Below are 20930 nucleotides of genomic sequence, written 5' to 3'. Positions count from 1 at the left end.
AATACGTACTTTACGTGTAATAGTGTTACTTGCTATGGTACTAATTAGCAAATTACTTATTGTGTTTTATTTCTTGTATAATTTTTATATCACTAACACTAATAATGCAGCATTTTTTACATTTTTTCAAATATCGTGTCAAATATTTTAATTAAAACAAATTATTAAAAAAAAAAACAATTTTCGACGTACGCCACTGTAGCGCCATGTAACTATGATACATTCAGGTTCATTGTACAAACAGAGCCTACATATTTGGTTACAAAAATACACCTATCTACAAGTGTGTGCTACCATATCGTGACATTTTACATTTACAAAACATCTATTTTAGTCATTACTATGAACTGCCGTTCTTAAAAATTAAGGCCATTAAGGTCTGGATTAAAAACGAAATGGAAAAGAGTGGGAGCTAATTATAGGAAGGAATAGAAGGGCTTTGATGGTAGAAAATATATTACTTAAAACATGATTACACAGAAGTTGAACAGGTATCAGTTTTATGGGAGAGAAGTCGTAACTTTAATGATACAAGACAATATTTTACGAAATAATCCCTACATTTCCAAAGAGAGTCTATTCTTAGATCTAAAAATATTGTATTTATACCATTACGGATCAGATATTTTTCCAATTTTTTACAGAAATAGCTTTATTTGATCATCGAAATGGAGTTTCTATCTAAAAGAAATGTACACGTATCTTTAGGGATAACCGTTGTAACGATAATTTTATTGGTAGTGAATTGAACACCATGGGTATTAATAAAGTCATGTTAATTATACTCTGAAATTGAAGTTTATTGATTTTACTATATTTTACAAAATTATGTATTAAAACATATTTTTATAAAAAACCGTACTATTTGGAAGGGGCGAAAATTTTTATCCGTGCGAAAATCTTTATCGGGGTAAAAATCATTTTTCTGTGCCAATTTTTATTTTGCAAGCAAAATTATGAAATCAAATCAATCGTTTGTTACAAGGTACGTACTTCACCTTACCTAGCAACTAGACCCTTACCTTACAAGAAAAATATAAGTCTTGAACTTTCAAGGAAAAGATCAAAATAAACCGGAAGTCAAAAAAAATTTTCTATGTGTCTATGTTACTGGTTTAACAAGCTGGAGAGCCCGGATTCGATTCTCGGCACTGACATTTTTTTTTAATTTCTAGTTTCTAGTTCTAGGAAGAATTACCAAATAGTAGCAAAATGCCAATAAGTGTTTTAAACAACAATTCCAACCATTTGATTACTGTAACTCTTCAACTGGTATCTTTGGTTAGACCCACACGTGGTAACCGTTTCGAGTAAGGCTCAGTATAGTCCAGATCTAAACAATTATTTAGATGTAGTTTATCAACTATATAAAAAACTACTACTATATAGATTCGTATGTGCGAATCCTCCTCCTCATTCCTTGACTTTAAATAATATTAACACTTGCTGTCTCCATTGGGTGCGATCCTGTGCCATATGGACGGCTTCATGTAGGGATTTTCTTACCAGAGTCTTCATTTGGCCTGCTCATCGTGTTGGAGATCTTCCTCTTGGTCTTCGGCCTTTTAGCTTTCCTTCTACTACCAATAGTTCCATGGTCCCCGTTCTTCTAGCTACGTGGCCGAAGTAATTTAGGTATGCTCGGTTTTCTTTTTTTAATAGCCTGTCTTTTATATGAAGCTCTTCCAGAACTGAAAGGTTGATTCCATGTTCTGTCCAGGACACTCGTAGAATTCTTCTATATACCCACATTTCGAAGGCTTCGATCTCAGGCCTATCGTTTTTTTTTTTGATAGTCCATGTTTCAGCTGCATACGTAGCAATGGGAAAAATAGCCGGATTGACAAACCTGAGCTTAGTATTCTTTGTTATTATTCGGTCATTTCATATTTTAATTAATTTAGCTGTTGTGGTTTAGGCCATTGCTAGTTTACGCTTGATTTCTGAGGAGCCAATCGCCAATTTTGGTTATCAGTGAGCTCAAGTATACAAACCTGTCTACCACTAGGTCTGTCTACCATTTGCCAATTGGTGTATGTGCGGTAGATTATTATTTGCTCTGTCTACGATTATTATTTTTGTTTTTCTTGAGTCCAAATTCTTTGCTTATCCGGCTTAGACGTTCGGTGATAGTAATCATTTCGACTTTATTCGCTGCTAGTATAAGTGTGCCATCTGCGTATCGCAGGTTACTTATTTTTCTGCCTATTATATTGATTCTGCACGATAAAGACAATAAAATAAGAATAAAGGCGACTGATAGCAGTTGAAATATATTATTTTCGAGGATCCGCTAGAATCTTAATAAGCAACGAAGAAATTAGAAATAGAATATCAGCGCCAGAAAAAATTGTTAAGCATATGGAGAAAAAAGGTCTGTTCTATTTTGGTCATCGAGCAGGAGAAATCAAGATGGCCAAAACCAGTACTCTTATTGCACTCCCTGGAAGAAACAAAACAGGTTAGCCCGTAAGTCACGGACTGAAGGAGTAAACAAGCGCTTGATATGTGTGTATGTGTGTGGATGTGTATATATTATATGTATGTAATTTATATTATCAGGGTCTGGATACAAAAACTGCACTTCTATTTATTTAACTTCTATGTTAATGTTAATAGTCCATATTGTGAGACCGCTCCCGTATGAAAAATGTGTCTGATTTGGTTTCCTTGCGGTTTCTTGTTTTAAAATGCCCGGTAAAAAAATAAATAAAAAGTAAATTAAAAGGGTGCCGGGCGAAATTTTTGGGCAGAAATTGTTTAAACAATTTTTTAAACAAATTCCAAAAATCACCTTATTGCTGCGAAAAATATTTTTTTTGTGTTTTTATTTTATTTTATTTTATTTTATTTTATTTTATTTTATTTTAGTTTATTTTATTTTATTTTATTTTATTTTATTTTATTTTATTTTATTTTATTTTATTTTATTTTATTTTATTTTATTTTATTTTATTTTATTTATATTTTATTTTATTTTATTTTATTTTATTTTATTTTATGTCATTTTATTTTATTTTATTTTATTTTATTTTATTTTATTTTATTTTATTTTATTTTATTTTATTTTATTTTATTTTATTTTATTTTATTTTATTTTATTTTATTTTATTTTATTTTATTTTATTTTATTTTATTTTATTTTATTTTATTTTATTTTATTTTATTTTATTTTATTTTATTTTATTTTAAAGTTTAATATTTATTGGAAATTTTTCCTATAATATGTATAAGTGCGACAGAATCCCTCCACATAGTGCGGCGGCTAATATCGAGTGGATGCGCATAATTTACAATTAAAAAACAACGGTCTAAATTAAAATAAGCTCCGATTGGTAGACACTTAACAACTTCGAAAGTTATAATTTACATATATGAGGAATAAGACAGTTAAGATTTGATTTCACGTACAGTGCGTCTGTGTATCCGCTTATACGTATTTCGCCCTAAAAGGGCTCTTCAGAACGGCTATTCACAGTCGCTCTGAAAGTGAAAATAAATATTTTCTGTCTTAGGAAGCAACTCTAACATGGCTTCGTATAGACGGAAATAGCGACATCTGATATTAAAATCCGTAAACTAATTTTCGAAATCAAATTCAGATTTTTGCTTTAATCTGTGCCTTCTAAGAATTGCAAGGCAAAACAGACGTTGATAAAAATATTAATAGAGACATGGGGAATCTAAAAATTGCATTCCATGACATGTCTCCTCAACTAAGCAAAAATCCTTAGCGAATTTGGTTTCTAGTACTCGTACAGAGTATATCGGAATAAAAGGAAAAAGACAGTTAAGATTTGATTTCACGTACAGTGCGTCTGTGTATCCGCTTATACGTATTTCGCCCTAAAAAGGCTCTTCAGAACGGCTATTAACAGTCGCTCTGAAAGTGAAAACAAATCTTTTCTGTCTTAGGAATCAACTCTAACAAGGCTTCGTATAGACGCAAATATCGACATCTGAATTAAAATCCGTTTGAATTTGGTTTCGAAAATTAGTTTACGGATTTTACATATATGAGTTTTCAATCCTCCAAAAAAATTTTCGCATTTTTCATATTTTAAATCGCTGATAACTAGAAAACTGTTAACTTTAGACAAAAATGACAAGAGCCCTTTTTTGCTTATATTGGCACAAAAAAACCTAAAAAAAAAACAATATTTTCCGGAGAAAAAAAAATGATTTTTAGAATTTGTTTAAAAAAATTGTTCTTGTCTTCTTGTCCTTCTGATTTGTTTAAAGGGGACATTTTTGAACACAAATCCACAAAGAAACCGAATGAGAAACATTTTTATTACGGGAGCAGTCTCACAATATAGACTATAAACTAATTCAACAGAAACGAATAAAATATATAATATTATAACCATGTTTTAGTATCCATTTATCTAAAAAATGTATTTAGATTTATCGTTTTACTGGTCTAGAAAAACAATTTTACGGATGACATGGTATGTGTTTGGTACCCGGTTATTATTCCGCATGAATGCCTTTATTTGTTACTGTAAATATAAAAAAAGTATATTAAGCTTTAATAAAAACGAGAACCTGAGTAGTAATTTTATATAAATCATAACTTTCACTCTAACGCTAAATAAAGAGGATATGGGCACCAAAAAGTGCATTAAAGCGTAGAAGCCTTGACTAGCTATTAAAAATGACTAAAAATTATTAATATTTTTTTTATTTATATTTAAATTTAATGATCTTTTAAATTTTTAATACTGGGGTTGTAACTTGAGACAGACACATAATAACAATATTTCTTTTTCTTCTTCTTCCTCTTTATAAGCAATTCTGCTTGTTCATTGGCGGATTAATACCTCTATGGAAGGTTATCACTTCATTTTTTGCGCGGTCGTCCGATATTTCTTCTGCCGATTGGTGACTTATCTCTTGCTATTTTGACGACACGGGTCTCCTCCATTCTGCTTATGTGGCTTATGTGCTTCTCTTTCGATCTCTCAGCGTAGTTCATGTAATTCTTTTCAGTACTCTCATTTCTGTCGTTTCCAGTAGCCTTTGCGTTGTGGCTGTGTCGAGTCTTGTTTCTGAGGTATATGCCCTTATTGGTCTTACACTGGCTTTACAAATTTTACATCTGGTTGGTCTTTTGCTGACTACTATTGTTTTAGTTTTCTGAGATGAGATTGTCATATTAAATTGTTTTGCTCTTATGTTAAATCTGTGGACCAGTCTTTGTGAACTATTTTCATCTTGGGCTATCAATATTGCGTCGTTTGCGTAACAGAGTATTTTTATTTCTTTGTTTCCCATTCTGTATCCTCTTCCTTTGTTAACGCTTTTGATGATTTCATCCATGACCAAATTGAAGAGCATGGCGCTCAATGAATCCCCTTGTCTTATTCCGCTGCCAATTTCTATAGGTTCTGTAAATTGTCCATCTATTCTGACTTCCAATTTGTTGTTTTGGTAGATGTTTTCCATAATTTTAGAAAAATCAATATTTATTAGGTGTAATACCACAAGACGTTTTATCTTATCGGCCAAACACTAATTTTTTTACTGATACCAATAAGTCTGATGTCAATTGTACTGAAGAAAACTACTCGATAGGCACATTAGGGATGGTGTATTAGTTAAAAATCCGTTACATCAGGAAGTGTGCATATAGAGCAAGATTCTCTGCATAACCGACACTGTACCATCTCGTACAGAGGTTGAAGTATATTCTGGAAAACCCAGAGTGATGCTGGATGTATTTCTTGGTATAGAGGGACCGTTCGATACCTCCTTCGAAACAATCAGAAAGACAGTTCGTCTAAAAGGAATAGGCGAACCAAGCTGCAAATGGATAGACTACGTTCTGAGGAACCGTCTGATATATGCAACGTTACTGGGGAATACAGTGTCAGTACAGATAACCAGGAGGTTGTCACACTCAGGGGTAACCACAATCACAATCAACGGGCTCTAATTGTAGTTGCAGAATGTACTTCAAATTTAGGGCTTAACATAAACTCCCAGGTGTCTAAAATGATAAAATTTACCAAAAAAATAAATTTAGAATAGTTAAACATTTTTCAGTGGTAGGGCGGATCCTAGGGAGTTGGCCGCCCGCGTGAGAAGAAGTAATGTGCCACCCCCTGTAGAAAATATTTCATATTTTTATTAATTCTTAACGATGGCATAACTTATCTCCCTGTTTAAGAGTAAAAAGTAATACACTAATAAAAATGCCAATAAAATTTGAAACGCAAAACTTTATTTTTTGGTCAGTGAAAAAATACTTTACCAAGATACTAAAAAAACAAAAATAGAATCTTTTACATAAAAATAGTTATTTTTTAATAAAAAATGCAAAATAACAGTATTCACTCAGAAAATACAATCTAACAACAAAGAGTAGGTAAACACAAATCTCATGAAACGACAAGTATATAAATCAGTCCCTCTACAAAACTTCCTAATCGTCCTTATATATATTAATAAACCAACTTTCAATCATGTGATATCAATTTTTTTTAATTAGGTTTCAATAGAGATCATGGCCAAATCTGTAAACTTTTCTTGTGCCATATTAATTCTTAGGTAATTTTTAATAATTTTTAATTTACTGAAACTTCTTTCACCTGACGCCAAAGAATTAGGTAAGGTTAAAAAAAATTCTTAATGCCAGCGTAAAATCTGGAAAGTAGGGAATAAGATCATTTTTGACTATAATTTCTAATATTTCAGTTGGCTGTTTTTTACCTGAAGTTAACTTCTTCCTGTACATTTCATCCAGGCTTTCATAAGATTATCATTACAGATGTTATGAAACTTATACAGAAAGCAGAATATTTAACAGTACTCCGATAATAAGGTAAATCTTTTATTTACTGAAGAGATGACGTGTTAAAGAATTGCAAAAGAGAAATCAGTCTTGAACTGTTGGAGGGGATTCGATACTAGATCATCCTTGCAATCAAATAAACGGACCTTTTTCCTAAGCTTCGACATTCAGGAAATTCAGGAATAATACCTAAAACTGTAGCAAGTACTGTTGCTGATTCCACAAATATTTTAAAATTGTCGTCAGATCATTGGAATTTCAAATATTTTTAAGATTATCTAAGCCTTGAATACATTCCGCTATATTTTATTTAGAATTTTGAAGCATATTACTTAGGACATCAATTGTTAATAATAAATTATGCCAAATTACAACTGAATACAAAAATTTGAATGTTTTTAGACTTTTAATTATTGATTTAGCACTGTCTATTTAGTCTGTTAACCGTCAAGGCTGGTCTAAGTCCTATCTGAGACTGGAACGTTCTGGAAACTCCGTTCTGCACTCTAACTTTACACTCGACTCTTGAGAGAGTCGCTTTCACCAATTTTACTGAGTGTACTGGATTGCTGAATTCTATCATGGCCTTGTATAGTGCGTTTCTTTCAACACTATCATAGGCACATCTAAAATCAATAAACAGGTGTTGAGTATCAATGCCATACTCATATGTTTTTTCCAGAGCTTGCCTTAGAAAGAATATTCGATCTGTCGTTGATCTTTCTTTACGAAAACCACACTAATATTTACCTATTATGTCTTCACAATATCCCGATAGTCGGTCGTAAAGAATATAATATGCCAATATTTTGTATGTTACGTTTAGGAAGGTTATTCCTCTGTAGTTGTCACATATTGTTTGATCTCCTTTCTTGTGGATAGCTACAATTATACCTACATTCCAGTCTTCTGTCAACTTTATTTGCTTCCTTTCTATATTGCAATATAAAAAAGTTCCACAATGAAAAATATTAAATTCACTTTGAAGTTGAAGTATTAAATTCACTTTAGATTAAAAAGAAAATGAATTAATTTGACTTTTGTTTACCAAACCTTATATGTTTCTAAATTTATTTACCAGCAAATTATGTTTTGTTAGTTTTTTATATGTTTTATACAGGAGCGGTATTGACATCCAGAATAGATTTATCATTTTTCATTAACCTCCTCTTCAACTGTCTAGAAACATAACTTCGCAATTTATGATGGCAAACAACGGTTGTTTGATTTGGTTAATATTGAAAGAACCATACAATCGACGGATGTTTTCAGGGATTAGTGTTTAAAGATTAATTTTTAAGTTTTCTTGTTGTATATCGTAAAGTACAATGTACGTCGTCAATAAAAAAAACGTGAATCAGTAGGCGGTAATGTTGTCTGTATTTTTAAAATTTAAATAATATATTTAAAATTAAATAAAGTAATTTTAATATTTATTTATTTTTTATATTTTAAACAAATTCAATAAATTACTATGTTTGCTTCTAATGCCACCTGTTAACGTATTAAGAAACCATACGTTGTTTACTTATGACAAACCTGTCAAATTCAGACCAAATATTAATAATAAAATTTAAATAAATATCATTTGATTGTAAGTTTAATTATTATATAAACTAAATAATATGTTTAAAAATAATAATTCTATTAATATGAAATTATTTTAAAACTAGAACTAATGTAATAATTTAAACAGATGATTCAATGGTGTTCGAAACTTTTAGTAACAGATATCCGTTTAATGTCTATATTTTGTTAGTTATTTTTCATGCAGTTTTTAATTTAAACCTGTTTAGAGTAAATATATAATGCCTAGAAACGAATTGATCAAGAGCAGTAAATCGATATCAACAACCGCTATTCTTTGATGCTACCCGTGACGAAGCCATCTTGTGGCGCTAGTTCCGTGACGCTTGGAGCAGCATTTTACTGTACAAAAAAAATAATACAACTCCAGCAAAAACTGCGCTTCAAAAACAACCAGTTGAAAAATGGTTTTTGAGTTATAAGTTGTTAGAAGTTGTGATATTTAGCGAAATATTGTTACAATGTGGCGTCCGTAGAATTGTGATAACTATACCATAGAAGAAGCACCTGTTAAACCCGCCATTTAAAACTGTCATCTAGAAAAAACTGCTTCAATTCAAGGGCAAGAATCACAAAGGCGTCAAAGACTTCATCGTCATTTAATGCGAAAGATATCCTTCTTCATTGCTTAATTAAATAGTTAATGTTTTTTTAACTTTAACCGATAGCTATACGAGTAAAACTGCAGCTACAGAAAAAACTGTTACTCTGACTCCACCAATTTCAACAGTTCGAAAAATTATTAATAATCCAATGCTTCCAAAAATTAAAAGAAGTGTTTGTGATGTTTCTAGGAAGTTTGATAGTGTAGATGAAGGCAATTCGCCGTAAAGTGTACGCTATGTATAAAGAACAATTGGTGCCCAAATTAGACAATCTTCTCAATAAACTCAATGCAGATGAAAGAATTAAGTACTGTAGAACGAGTTTGTGGAAGTTTTTGCGTCGCATAGGATTTAAGTTTAAGAAAATAAACAGAAGATAGGTAATTATGGAATCCCATCATCTACGCATATGGCGAATGGAATAAACCATTTAGTTGTATAGATGAGATGTGGTTCGATGCACACGAGACTTCACCACAAGGCGGTTTGACAACAGCAAACACTGGTGCAAGAAAAGCACCTTCCAATAACGGAAAAGCGTAACGATATCTCACGCTGGATCAATAGACGGATGGGTTTCAATCGCTCTATCTTTATTTGCCAAAAACATTGTAGAAAATTAAGTAAAGCTCATTGTGTTAAAGTTACTATTAAAAACTACATGTTCGATAATGATATTTCTGTTGAAGAAACATATACTATACTAGAAAAGATTTATTGCAAATTTTAAACACCTTATATATAAAACAAAAAAAATGGGTGTGGCAGTCCAGTGGGACTGCCGGTAGAAGTTATACTTCTATACACTCGTTCGCCGTTAAAAATTTATATAGGAGTCAATCTGCACAATCATTGCATATTATGTAGTGCTATAGGTAAGAGAGAGCAAAAAGAGAAAAATAATTAGGTATATAGGTATATGGTGCATCGTTTGCTGTATATAAACATTTGACCTGTAATAGGAGTATAGTAAATGAAGGATTGTATCAATATTTTATTGAAAATAGATATTTTTATTTTTATATATGTATAAAAGGAGTTGAATGCAAAAAAAAATTTTACACATACTCTGCAGTAAAATTCATTGTTTATTTTGTTATTAATATAAAATTTACAATACAATAAACACACTGCAACATAATTCAATATAATAATACAATATAAATTAAAATGTAATATTCATAAGTATTTAAAACTGCTAATATACATACTTACTTTACGAAGATAAAAATAAAAAACCAACAACTCGGATTATGTTGTAAATTTTCACTTTATTTTAAAATTTATGTTTTTTGCGTATATTACATATATTTAATAAGATTAACGTGAGGTTTTTAAATATTTCAAAAATAAAAAAGGAAATTTATAATTGGGATTCGAACTCACAACCACCAGCGTATGAACCAAACATGTAAAGGACTTGCCAATTAGACATGACACTAACGGATTTCAAAATTGACAGTTCTCGGTAAAACAGTGATTATTTTGCAATACAAAAGCCTAAAATAAAACCGTTTAATTTTAAATAATTCAAAACATATCACACACATAATAATATTAATACATATTATATTGTATATAATAATATATATATACAATATTATATATATAATATTATATACAAAAGGAACATTTTTATTCTCGAGAGAGGAAGAGAGAGAAAATATATCTTCTGTCTCTCTCTTACTCATTATCTTACATATGTAATGGTTTCACAGATTCACTCTCATGCAAATTTCCAACGCCGACCGTGCGTATAGAAGTATAACTTCAAAAAGAATATGTTTGTGATAAATATGAAGAAAGTAAGGGTCATACAATTTTAAGACTGTCACCATATTATTGTATTTTTAATCCTATGATACACATGGCAACAATTAAAATTTTGTACAAGGAGAGAACATGTTACACCTAGTTTAAGCGCTTCTCTAATTTAACTTATTAATAGTGAGGTACCAAATATTAGAAGAAGTTGTAAATTCCAATATTCATATACATAGATAATTTTTAAATTATTGTAACTGATTTAAAAAAAGATGATAATAATAGTGACACTCACCTCGCACATCAATATTTTTGTATAGCGGTATTATAATTTTGTAAATAAATATTTAATAAATATTTCATACGTTTTTATTTCTTTAATTTTGTATGTTCAAGTATCTTTTTTTAGAAAAATTGGTTATGATTTAATAACTCTAATTTTCTATGTAATTCGGGACATCTCGTATAAAATTCGTACGGCTTTTAAAAGTTCAAAGCTAGAGCTTTTCTTCTTAAACTCTCTGTGTTTATTACTTGATTTATCGCTTACCAACATTATGCTTGAGTCAAGGCACTATATTTGTGACTGTACCTTACTGTATAATTCTTAATTGACATTAGTATATACGTATGTACGTAAGAGAAAGAATCTTAATTTTCAGTTTTAATATTTCAAAATTTTGTTTAATTTAATAGATATATTAATGTTAATAGTAATTAATAAAATCGCTACAAATAAGGGCCACATTCACGTTGAGAGCGGTATCGATAGCTGTCGCAAGTATCAGTATCTCGATACAAATCTCATAGTGTATTTGGCTGTCTCAGTACCGCTGCATCAGTATCAGCTGGTATCACCGTACTACGTACGCCGTATACGCAGTATACACAGTTTTGATTTTCATTATGGCAGATTGCGAGTTTTGGGAGGAATTTCTCAATGTACACAAATTATATCCATGTTTATGGAACTCAAAATGCAAAGAATATTCAAATAGATAACTTAAGGAATCGGCAATAACAATTTTGGTAAAAAAAAAATGTAATAAAAAGTATCGCACATAATAAAGCAAAAATATCGATCAAGAGAGACGAGAGCAATGATAACAGAGAGGCATTCTAATAAATGGAAATCGATAGAAGTAAGTTTATCAGAATTTCATAACTTCAAAACTTAAAAAAGTAGAACATCTAAATGAAAATGAATTAGACGTAGAGGTGATAAATAGGAGAATAAATACTGCGATTGAAAACGCTTATAGAAAATATAAGAAAAAAGATAAAAAAAGAAGATAAACTTACGCAAACTACTAAAGATCTTATAAACCAAAGAAGAGAATTGAACGACAAATACACAGATAATTTTTTAACACAGACAGTTAAACAAAGATATCTCAAAATCATCAAGTCCACTCAAATGTAGGCTAAGAAGACATCACAACAGAGGAAATAAAAAGGGATGGTCATAGAACAAATCAAAGAAGGAAGAGAAATGTTAATAAATGTGTTAAAAAAGATGTTAAATGTTTGTAAAGGTGGCGTAAACCCCTACCAATGACATAATACAATAATAACCATAATACACAAATCGACAAATTATTAAAACGCTAATAGAAAAGTGTACAGAATACAAAAATCCTTTCTTTCTTATATTCGTAGACTATGTAAAAAGCCGTTTGATTATATAGGTCATCATAAAATGCTTCGAGCATTGGCTGACTGTTACATCGACTACCGATATATTGCCTTGGTAAAAACTTACTAATAGAAAGTAGACCGGGTGATACTATCGCCCCAAAATTGTTTACAGCTGTACTCGAATATATGTTTAATGAAATGAGAGGATAATATGGGAATTAATATAAATGGAGAGGATCTGAACCTCCTAAGATTGGCAGATGGCATTGTTATAATATCTGATAGAGTTGATAAAGCTACAAAAATGCTGGATACTTCCGGAAAGCGCCAAAAACAATAGGTCTTAAAATTAACACATCAAAGACAAAATTGATGACCAACCTTGTAGTCAGCGATAAAATTCAGATTGAAAGCCATAGCATCAACCAAGTAATATATTGCAGATATCTATGTAGGGCATGAAAGTCACTTAGGCCGAGATAATCAGACAACTCAAATACAAAGAAGGATAGGTAAATCATAGGTTGAACAACATTTTCAAGTCTAATATTCCCGTTTGTTTAAAAAGAAAGATTTTTAACCAATGTGTTGTACCGGTTCTTAAATACGGTGCAGAAACACTAACTCTGACAAAAGGAATAATAAATAAAATAAGAGTTACACAACCCGCTATTGGATGATCAATGTTTTGCATTACCATTAAAGGTAAAGTACCAAACCTAGAAATAAGAACAGGAGTCACGGATACAGTTGAAAGAATAGCCATGACAGATTGACGGATGATAGATGAACCAGAAAGATTCTGGAACGGCGACCAAGACAAGAGGCATATCGAAACATAGGACGACCACTGACTAGATGGACGGATGATATAAAGCGCATCATTACAAATTGGATGCAAGAAGATTAAGATAGAAATAGGTGGAACATTTTACGGGAGGCCTACGTTCAGCAGTGGACTAGTATAGGCTAATTGATGATGATGATTAATCCTACCCAATGCACATCTATTTTATCATCGGCTATTTTGTCGATCAGCTATTTTAGTGTGGCTATTTTTACGTTGCGCGGTGTACCAAATTTTATGTAAACAACGCGATGATGGCATGTCATACGACATAATGTTCCTAGTACATATATCATTAAAATATCAAACTTTACGATCCAATTATCAATTTTTACACCGGTGTTGTCGTGTCTCTACTATTTTAGCATTCTTATTGTATTTTTGGTTTGTAAAAATGAAAGTTTATCTTTGAATTTTTGTTACAGGGTGTCTTTTGGTAGTTCCAAAGGATCCATGGTAGAAACACTTATTTTTGAAACACCCGTACAAGAAGAACCTGAACCTAGTCCGATACCTGAAAATTGTAGTCCATTTCCAGCTGATCATGATCAAACTGAGTAAGTTAAGATCCAACCCAAATTCATAATAAACAATCATAACATTGTTTATTTATTATAAACATTACAATTGATCGTTAGTCATTATTAAAGATTATTTCTATTCATTATTAAAATATCACTATAATTTTTTTTTCTATGACCAGTTAATAATGAAATCTGCATCTCTTTTATGTTCCAACATTAATTATTCATTTTTTGACGTGACAACGTCTTAAATTAGGTTGTGGCTCGGAGTCACTCATGAAAAAGTGTAACGCCCGCTCACGTCTGTTACGATGAGTCACCGAACGAGAGAGAGGCCCGCCGGACCGGCGAATGCCTTGCGTCTCTCTCCCACTCAAACATGATCGGTCCGCTGCGCGCGCAGCACTAGAGAATTAGGCGCGTTGAATCGGTGCGTGCTTGTGTCTCTGTCTTTCTCGAGCGTTCTTGGCGTTGGAAAACCGAGAAAGCGTCATAATACAAGTTCACACGTGTGGTTAAAGTATCGTCAGCTGTGTCTGTAGTGAAAATGTGGAGTGCTTAGATTCGTCATTTACAACAACTACAACAATAAAGGTAAATAATTGTACACTAATATTTCATTATCCTAAAATATGATTGATTGATTAATTGTTAGATTGACACAAAAGTTGAGAAACTGAGTTTATAGGTTATGTCATACTATTGACAAATGTTGATAGTGTTAAGTAAATTATTAGTTTAAATCAATATTATTCTACCGAGAAAAAGACGTTGTCACGTAAAATCTTAGCCCGTAAAACCGACTTTACAGGCAACCGATTTTTCTTTATTACAAATTATTCATTTTAATAGGAAATTATATTGTTCATATTGCAACTAAATAATCTACAAGTGATTTTAATACAAATATTGGTTGACGTGTTGTTCAATACAAATGATAATACTCATTAAGTCACCATCATAATTTCCTTTGCCTTTACCTGGATGTGAGGTCAGTTTCACAAATTACATTTCTTCATAAGTGTCTATCTTGGGTCAATATTAATTCCCCCTATGGTCAATATTAATTCCCGACATATATATGTTGTCCAATCGCCTGCCACGGTGTCTTCTTTGGTCTTCTTCTTGTAGTGTCTATCCGTTTCGGATGTTGGCGACCATCATGACAATCTGTATTTTGCAAACTGCGGCTCTGAAAGGATTTATGGTTGTTGTGTTAAACCACGTACTAGATTTTTCAGCCAGGAAATTCTTAGCCTTCCTGGTCCTGTTTTCCTTCTACTTTTTCTTAAAGAATTAATTGCAGCTGTTCCTTCTTAGAGATCATCATACATTTTGTTTTCTCAATGTTCAGTGAAAGTCCATATCTCTGACACACTTCGGTGGTTCTATTCATTAACTCCTGCAGGGCTTCATAACTCCCAATGAATACCACAGTGTCATCCGCGTATTTGATGTTATTGATACATTCTCCGTTAATTCGAATTCAGGCTTCAACATCCTCTTTTGCTTCTTGAAAGATTTCCTCAGAGTATATGTTAAACAGCAAGGGTGATAGTATACATCCCTTTCGGACCCCACGTTTGATTTTGATATCATCAGATTCTCCTGCCTCTGTACGGATAGACGATGTTTGATTCCAGTAAAGATTGCTAATAATTCTTAGATCACAGGTGTTTATTCCAATATTTCTTAATATCTCCGTCAGCTTGTCATGTTTTACTGTATGGTAAACGCTTTATGGTAATCAATGAAGCATGCATAAACATTGTAATTCAATGCATTGGCTTTTTTGGAAAGCAGTATAAATATCGATTCGAGCCATTCTTTAGGTAATATAGATAACGACATTGTTTTGTTGAGCATAGTAATCAAGATTTATTGCAATCCTATGTGTAGAGTATAGATATATATATTATAATGCTCTAAAACTAATTTTTTGGTTATTTTTTAGCCTTAATAGCAATACAAATAAATAAGTAAGTAAATAAGTAATATGCTTTATTGTCACTGAAAATTGTACAAATTTTATCGACAAAGCTTATAACAATAAGACAAGAAAGAAGAAAAAAAAACAGAATAAGAATCGTTTGTACTTTTAAATAAAAAAAAACAATAAAATTCTTCCAAACTTAAACATAAAAAATACTACCTAATTAAGAACCTACAAACTTCGTAAAATGTACCTAACAAAAAATAAAAATTAGGAAAGCAGATTACTGAATTAAGGGCTCAAATATTCCACCTCCTTGTGCTAAACAGTAACCGAATCTGTCATACAGATTTCTCCTCATATTTTGGAGTAGGGCTGGTGTAATGCTTGCAGAGAAATGAAGTATTTTTTCCCTTAATTCGACTAGGTTTGTGGCCCTTTCAAACTGATGCCTATAAATGTTTTTTTTTTGAGAAAACCCCAAAAAAAGAAATCGTTAGGCGCTAAGTCACTCTAGCGGGCCATTTAATTGTACCACGTGTACTTATCAGTCGATCAGGAAACGTTTGATTGAGGAAGTCAATAGTTGCTCTAGAGTTGTGAGCCGAACAACCATCCTGTTGGAAATAAACCTCCTGAAAATTAACGGGAAGGCGTCGAACTGCCGGAATGATCTCATTCTGTAAAAGTTGTAAATATTTGGGCCCGTTTAGGTTTCCATCGATAAAAAATGGACCGACAATATGGTCGCCTATGGATTGTGTTTTTTATGTAATGAACATGAAGATTCGCCAGAAAATAAAATATTTTTTAAAAAGTCTACATTTTCATTTTGTTTATCTAACATAAATTCACAAAACTCCATCCACCTAAAGTTATCTTCCGGAAACAGTTCTTGTGTTGGTTGTATCCTAAAACAGTGATACCCATTCCTTTTAAGATCTCGCTGGACAGTTCGAGCATTCACGTTAACTTCCCTAACAATTTGTAGACTATTGCAGGGTTCACTAGCTTCCACAAAAGCACAACTTAATATCTCTGTTTTGACGCTACTCGTCGACACGTGGTTCATTACCTTCATGACACTTTTTACAACTGTTTACACATCCCGAAGTTTGAAAATGTTTAATGGTATTTTTAACTGTTGTAACACTTGGTGAGGGTCTATTTTCGAAGGCAACAATAAATAAGTCAATTACTTCGCGTATCGAATGGCCCTGAAAGTATCATGTTACAAGTTGCACTTTTTCTTGGACGGTATACAACGTAATGGAGTAAAGGTAAATGGAGTTCCCATTAACAACATTAGATATGCGGACGACACTGTGATCTTAACCGAAAATATTGAAGATCTTCAGAGACGTGACCAGAATAGCGGAGTATGGAAAAGAGTATGGTCTAACAATGAATGTAAAGAAGACGAAATTTATGAGAATATCGAAAACTCAAAGAAATAACGAGAATCTTCTAATAAACGGAACCAACGTCGAACAAGTGGACAAATATGCATATCTGGGAACAATGATTAACTCCACAAATGATTATACTCAGGAGATCAAAATCAGAATAGAAAAGGCTAGAGCAAATTTCAACAAAATGAGAAGAGTGCTATGTACAAGGGATTTAAAATTGGAACTAAGAGTTAGGTTGGCGAGGTGCTATGTTTTTTTGACTTTATTTTATGGAATGGAATCTTGGACCTTGAATGCGACATCAATGAAAAAACTGGAATCATTCGAGCTGTGGGTGTATAGAAGAATTCTGAAAATATCGTGGACAGAACACATCACAAACAAAGAGGTTCTGAGAAGGATGAATAAAGAAATAGAAGTTTTAAATATAATTAAAACAAGAAAATTGGAATATCTCGGACATATTACACGTGGAGAGAAATACACCTTGCTCCAAATGATTATGCAGGGAAAGATCCAAGGAAAGAGAAGCATAGGGAGGCGTAGAATGTCATGGCTGCGCAACCTGAGAGAGTGGTACGGATGTACATTAAATGAACTTTTCAGGGCAGCCGTCTCAAAAATCCGAATAGCTATGATGATTGCCAACCTCCGCCGCGGAGATGGCACTTGAAGAAGAAGATACAACGTAATAGTCATTTTATTAATTATTTGTTTATTCTTTCAGAACTTCGTTTGAAATTTTTAATGTCAATGTGACAATTACGACAATTCGTACCTACTGCGAAATGAATACAGAGGTGGAAACGTGAAACATGTCACAGCGATTGCCATTGTGTTGTATGCTCAATAAAACAATGTCGTGGTCTGCATATATATATGATTATTGATTTAACACATGTTCACTATGTAGCTATGTATATGAATTTGTTTACGATCGTAAAATTGTAGTTTTCTACACTAACGTTTTGACTAGTGTTGCTATCTTTACCAGCTCTACTTTTCGGATTATATTATTTTTTGCTGCCTTTATCTTTATTTAAATTAGCTACTTGCATTCGTTTAGTTTTTGTTAAGTTGTTATCAATTTACCTGTTACTGCCTCTATCTTCAGACTAACCTGTTTTATTTTTTCTGTAGGCGATGTTCTGAAGGATGTTTGTATAAGTATAAATTATGTGTTTATTATTTTCATTATTTTTATATCTGTATCTTATCTGATATATTCGATAAATAATTTCATTTGTCACATGTGGCTTAATCTTGACTCTTTGGTCATCTTTAAGTTCCTATTATTTGTGACATCAATAATGAAAGATTCCATCTTTCTTCTACATTTGAAATATTAGCCACGCTGAACTAGTCGCCTAATTTGAAGCTGAGCATCGAACCAATTTCCCAAAGCCGGGACTACACCACACCATTACCGAGCCGCCACCATACTGTAGAGATTCTATAGTGTTACACTGTGCGTAGCATTCGCCAGTCCTTCTGTACACTCTGTTTCGCTTGTAATCAGAAAAAAATACAGTAACTGGATTGCTTCATTCATCCCCAATCTTCCCCAATCGTCATTATTCTAAACATGTTCACGAGCAAAACGTAATATTTGCCTTCTATAATCTCTGGTCAATAATGGGCCAATGAGTGCCTTTCCAGGGCATAGGTCATTTGCGGCAAGACTTCACCTTATCATATTTTGGCTTATTCTAAAGTTGCAACGATTCAACAAGTAATTTTGTCGAGAAGTACTGGTAACAAACCTTTGTCTTAGTGTACGAAGTGTCAAAAAACTGGACTTGATTGGGAATTGTGACCCTTCTACGGCATTGACTAGGTCTTCTTAAGTTACTTCCAGTTGACATTAAAACGTGTTGAGACTCTTGAAATGGTTCAGTGAGGTTGAATTTTTGGAATTGAACCATTAAGCGAGTTTAACTTGACGATATGTTTCTTCGAAAAGAGTAACGATTCTAATACAGTCATTTTCTGACAAATTTCGATTTTATTGCTGTTGGTGGTTTATTTCAAAGAAAAAAAAAACACTTAATAAACCTAAAAAACGCCTTTTACCGTTCTGTTTACCGACAATTTTTTTCAATGTACCGGAGGTAACAATAATATATTATCACAAATATCTTAAAATTATTTGATTTGTAAGGATTTTTAAAATTATGCATTAATTGCAGGTTGCAATTTTTAATTTCATGACGGTAGTTTAGAATAATTTTTCATTATTTTACTTTTTAATTTCATTTCCAGATACTAAATATGTAGTTAATAAGAATAATTGAGTGTTGGTAATATGTACAATTTTATATGCCCCAAAATTAATAATTATCTCCGCCTCTGCGCCGTGCATTTCCCTCTCATCTAAATTTCATTCATAATAATATCCTTCTCATAATAATATTGCCTAGCACTACTAGCTCTATCTATTGGCATTTTTCACAACTTTTGCAGAATTCCTATGTAATATTCTCGAGTTCTATCTCTCGTTTCGAGTTCTTGCTCGACATGAAGCGCTATACGGAAACTCCGTCAACTAGAAGATAATCAGCTACAGGCGTGGTTTACGGTGCAGCGGCGTTGCCAGATTGTGGTAGAAGAAGGGCAACTAAAGATTGTTTTATATAATAATTTTAGATAAAGAACTTTTATTTTTTTAAAAATACGCTACGATACAGATAAGGTTAAAAACACTAAACTGTTAAAGATTTTACATTTTAAACAGAAATTCATATTCATAGAAAAAATGTACTTACTGTAATTATTCTAAAAAAATAAACTTGATCTATGCCACAAATGCTTTCGAACAATTATTACTTCATAGGGTTTTCATATATTTTCATTTAAAAAACTCAATTGACAGATTGAGAGCAATACTACAATCAATTTGGTTATTTTTATACCGCCATATTTTTCCGACTGTATAACAAAAATTTCCTTATTACTTTATTATGTGCTTATTATGGTTTTCATTACTAAGTTTTCTAAGCTTTCCTGGAAATGGTTTTGGCTGCTTTGCGGTCCCTTTCGTTCGCAGTAGGTAGATCAACTTTTCATTCAAGTTATATTTGAATATATTTTCACTGTAGAATCGACACTTTTTACAATATTTTGGCATTGAAGTATTTTAAATATGCTAAGTACAATTATTTTTTCATTTATAGATAGGGATACTTAGTCGTAGGTTAAATTATAACGGTTTCAGAACAAGGAAACAAATAAGTCTGCTTTAGAAACTGTTCTCGGATGGAATTCTGCTTAGAGTGCTAATTAGATAACTGCAGAGTAGGCAAAGAATGAATAGTCCACATTAAACAATTTTTAGTATTGCCGTTATATAGCTTTACCTATTAAGAAGTTTCCCGTTTGATGGTAATAAACTTCTTCTTATTGTGCTGTCTTCTAGCGAAAATTGGCGATTACTTATTTAAATGTTTCCCTTAAAATCTCTTGCAACGTGAAATATCTGTTAAACACTGAGGTTACTTCAATCTCTGATATTCCTTAGCCAAGATTTCTTCTTTCTTCCCAAGCCCTTTCTTCCCTCTAATCTTCCTTGCATGATGACGTGTAGCAGATAGTATTTATCGCTTCGAAGTATATGGCCCAGATACGGTGTTTTTTTATTTTACTTGTGATCATAAGCTTAACGTCATGTCCAGTTGGTCTTAAAACTTCTTCATTTGAGCCTTTTGCAGTCCAAGGAATTTTAAGAATACGCCTATATAGCACATTTCGAATGCTTCCAATTGTTTTTACGGATTGGACTTTCAGAATCCAAGCTTCTACACCATGTAGCAATAGTCAGTTTATTA

The 20930-nt window shown here is 32.1% G+C and overlaps 1 protein-coding gene across 1 annotated transcript in view; it reads left to right on the top strand.

Annotated features, from left to right (window-relative positions):
- The window catches only part of LOC140437112 (uncharacterized), a 615082-nt gene that overhangs the window by 363121 nt on the left and 231031 nt on the right, over positions 1-20930 (top strand). The window contains exon 3 of the mRNA XM_072526438.1: positions 13663-13794. Coding sequence (XP_072382539.1) covers positions 13663-13794 — 132 coding nt within the window. The remainder of the gene's footprint in view (positions 1-13662; positions 13795-20930) is intronic.

The sequence above is a fragment of the Diabrotica undecimpunctata genome, chromosome 3 (assembly GCF_040954645.1).
Source record: "Diabrotica undecimpunctata isolate CICGRU chromosome 3, icDiaUnde3, whole genome shotgun sequence".
NCBI classification, from domain to species: Eukaryota; Metazoa; Arthropoda; class Insecta; order Coleoptera; family Chrysomelidae; genus Diabrotica; species Diabrotica undecimpunctata.
Note: the sequence above shows the minus strand (reverse complement) of the source record. Positions and strands in the feature narration are given on the sequence as shown.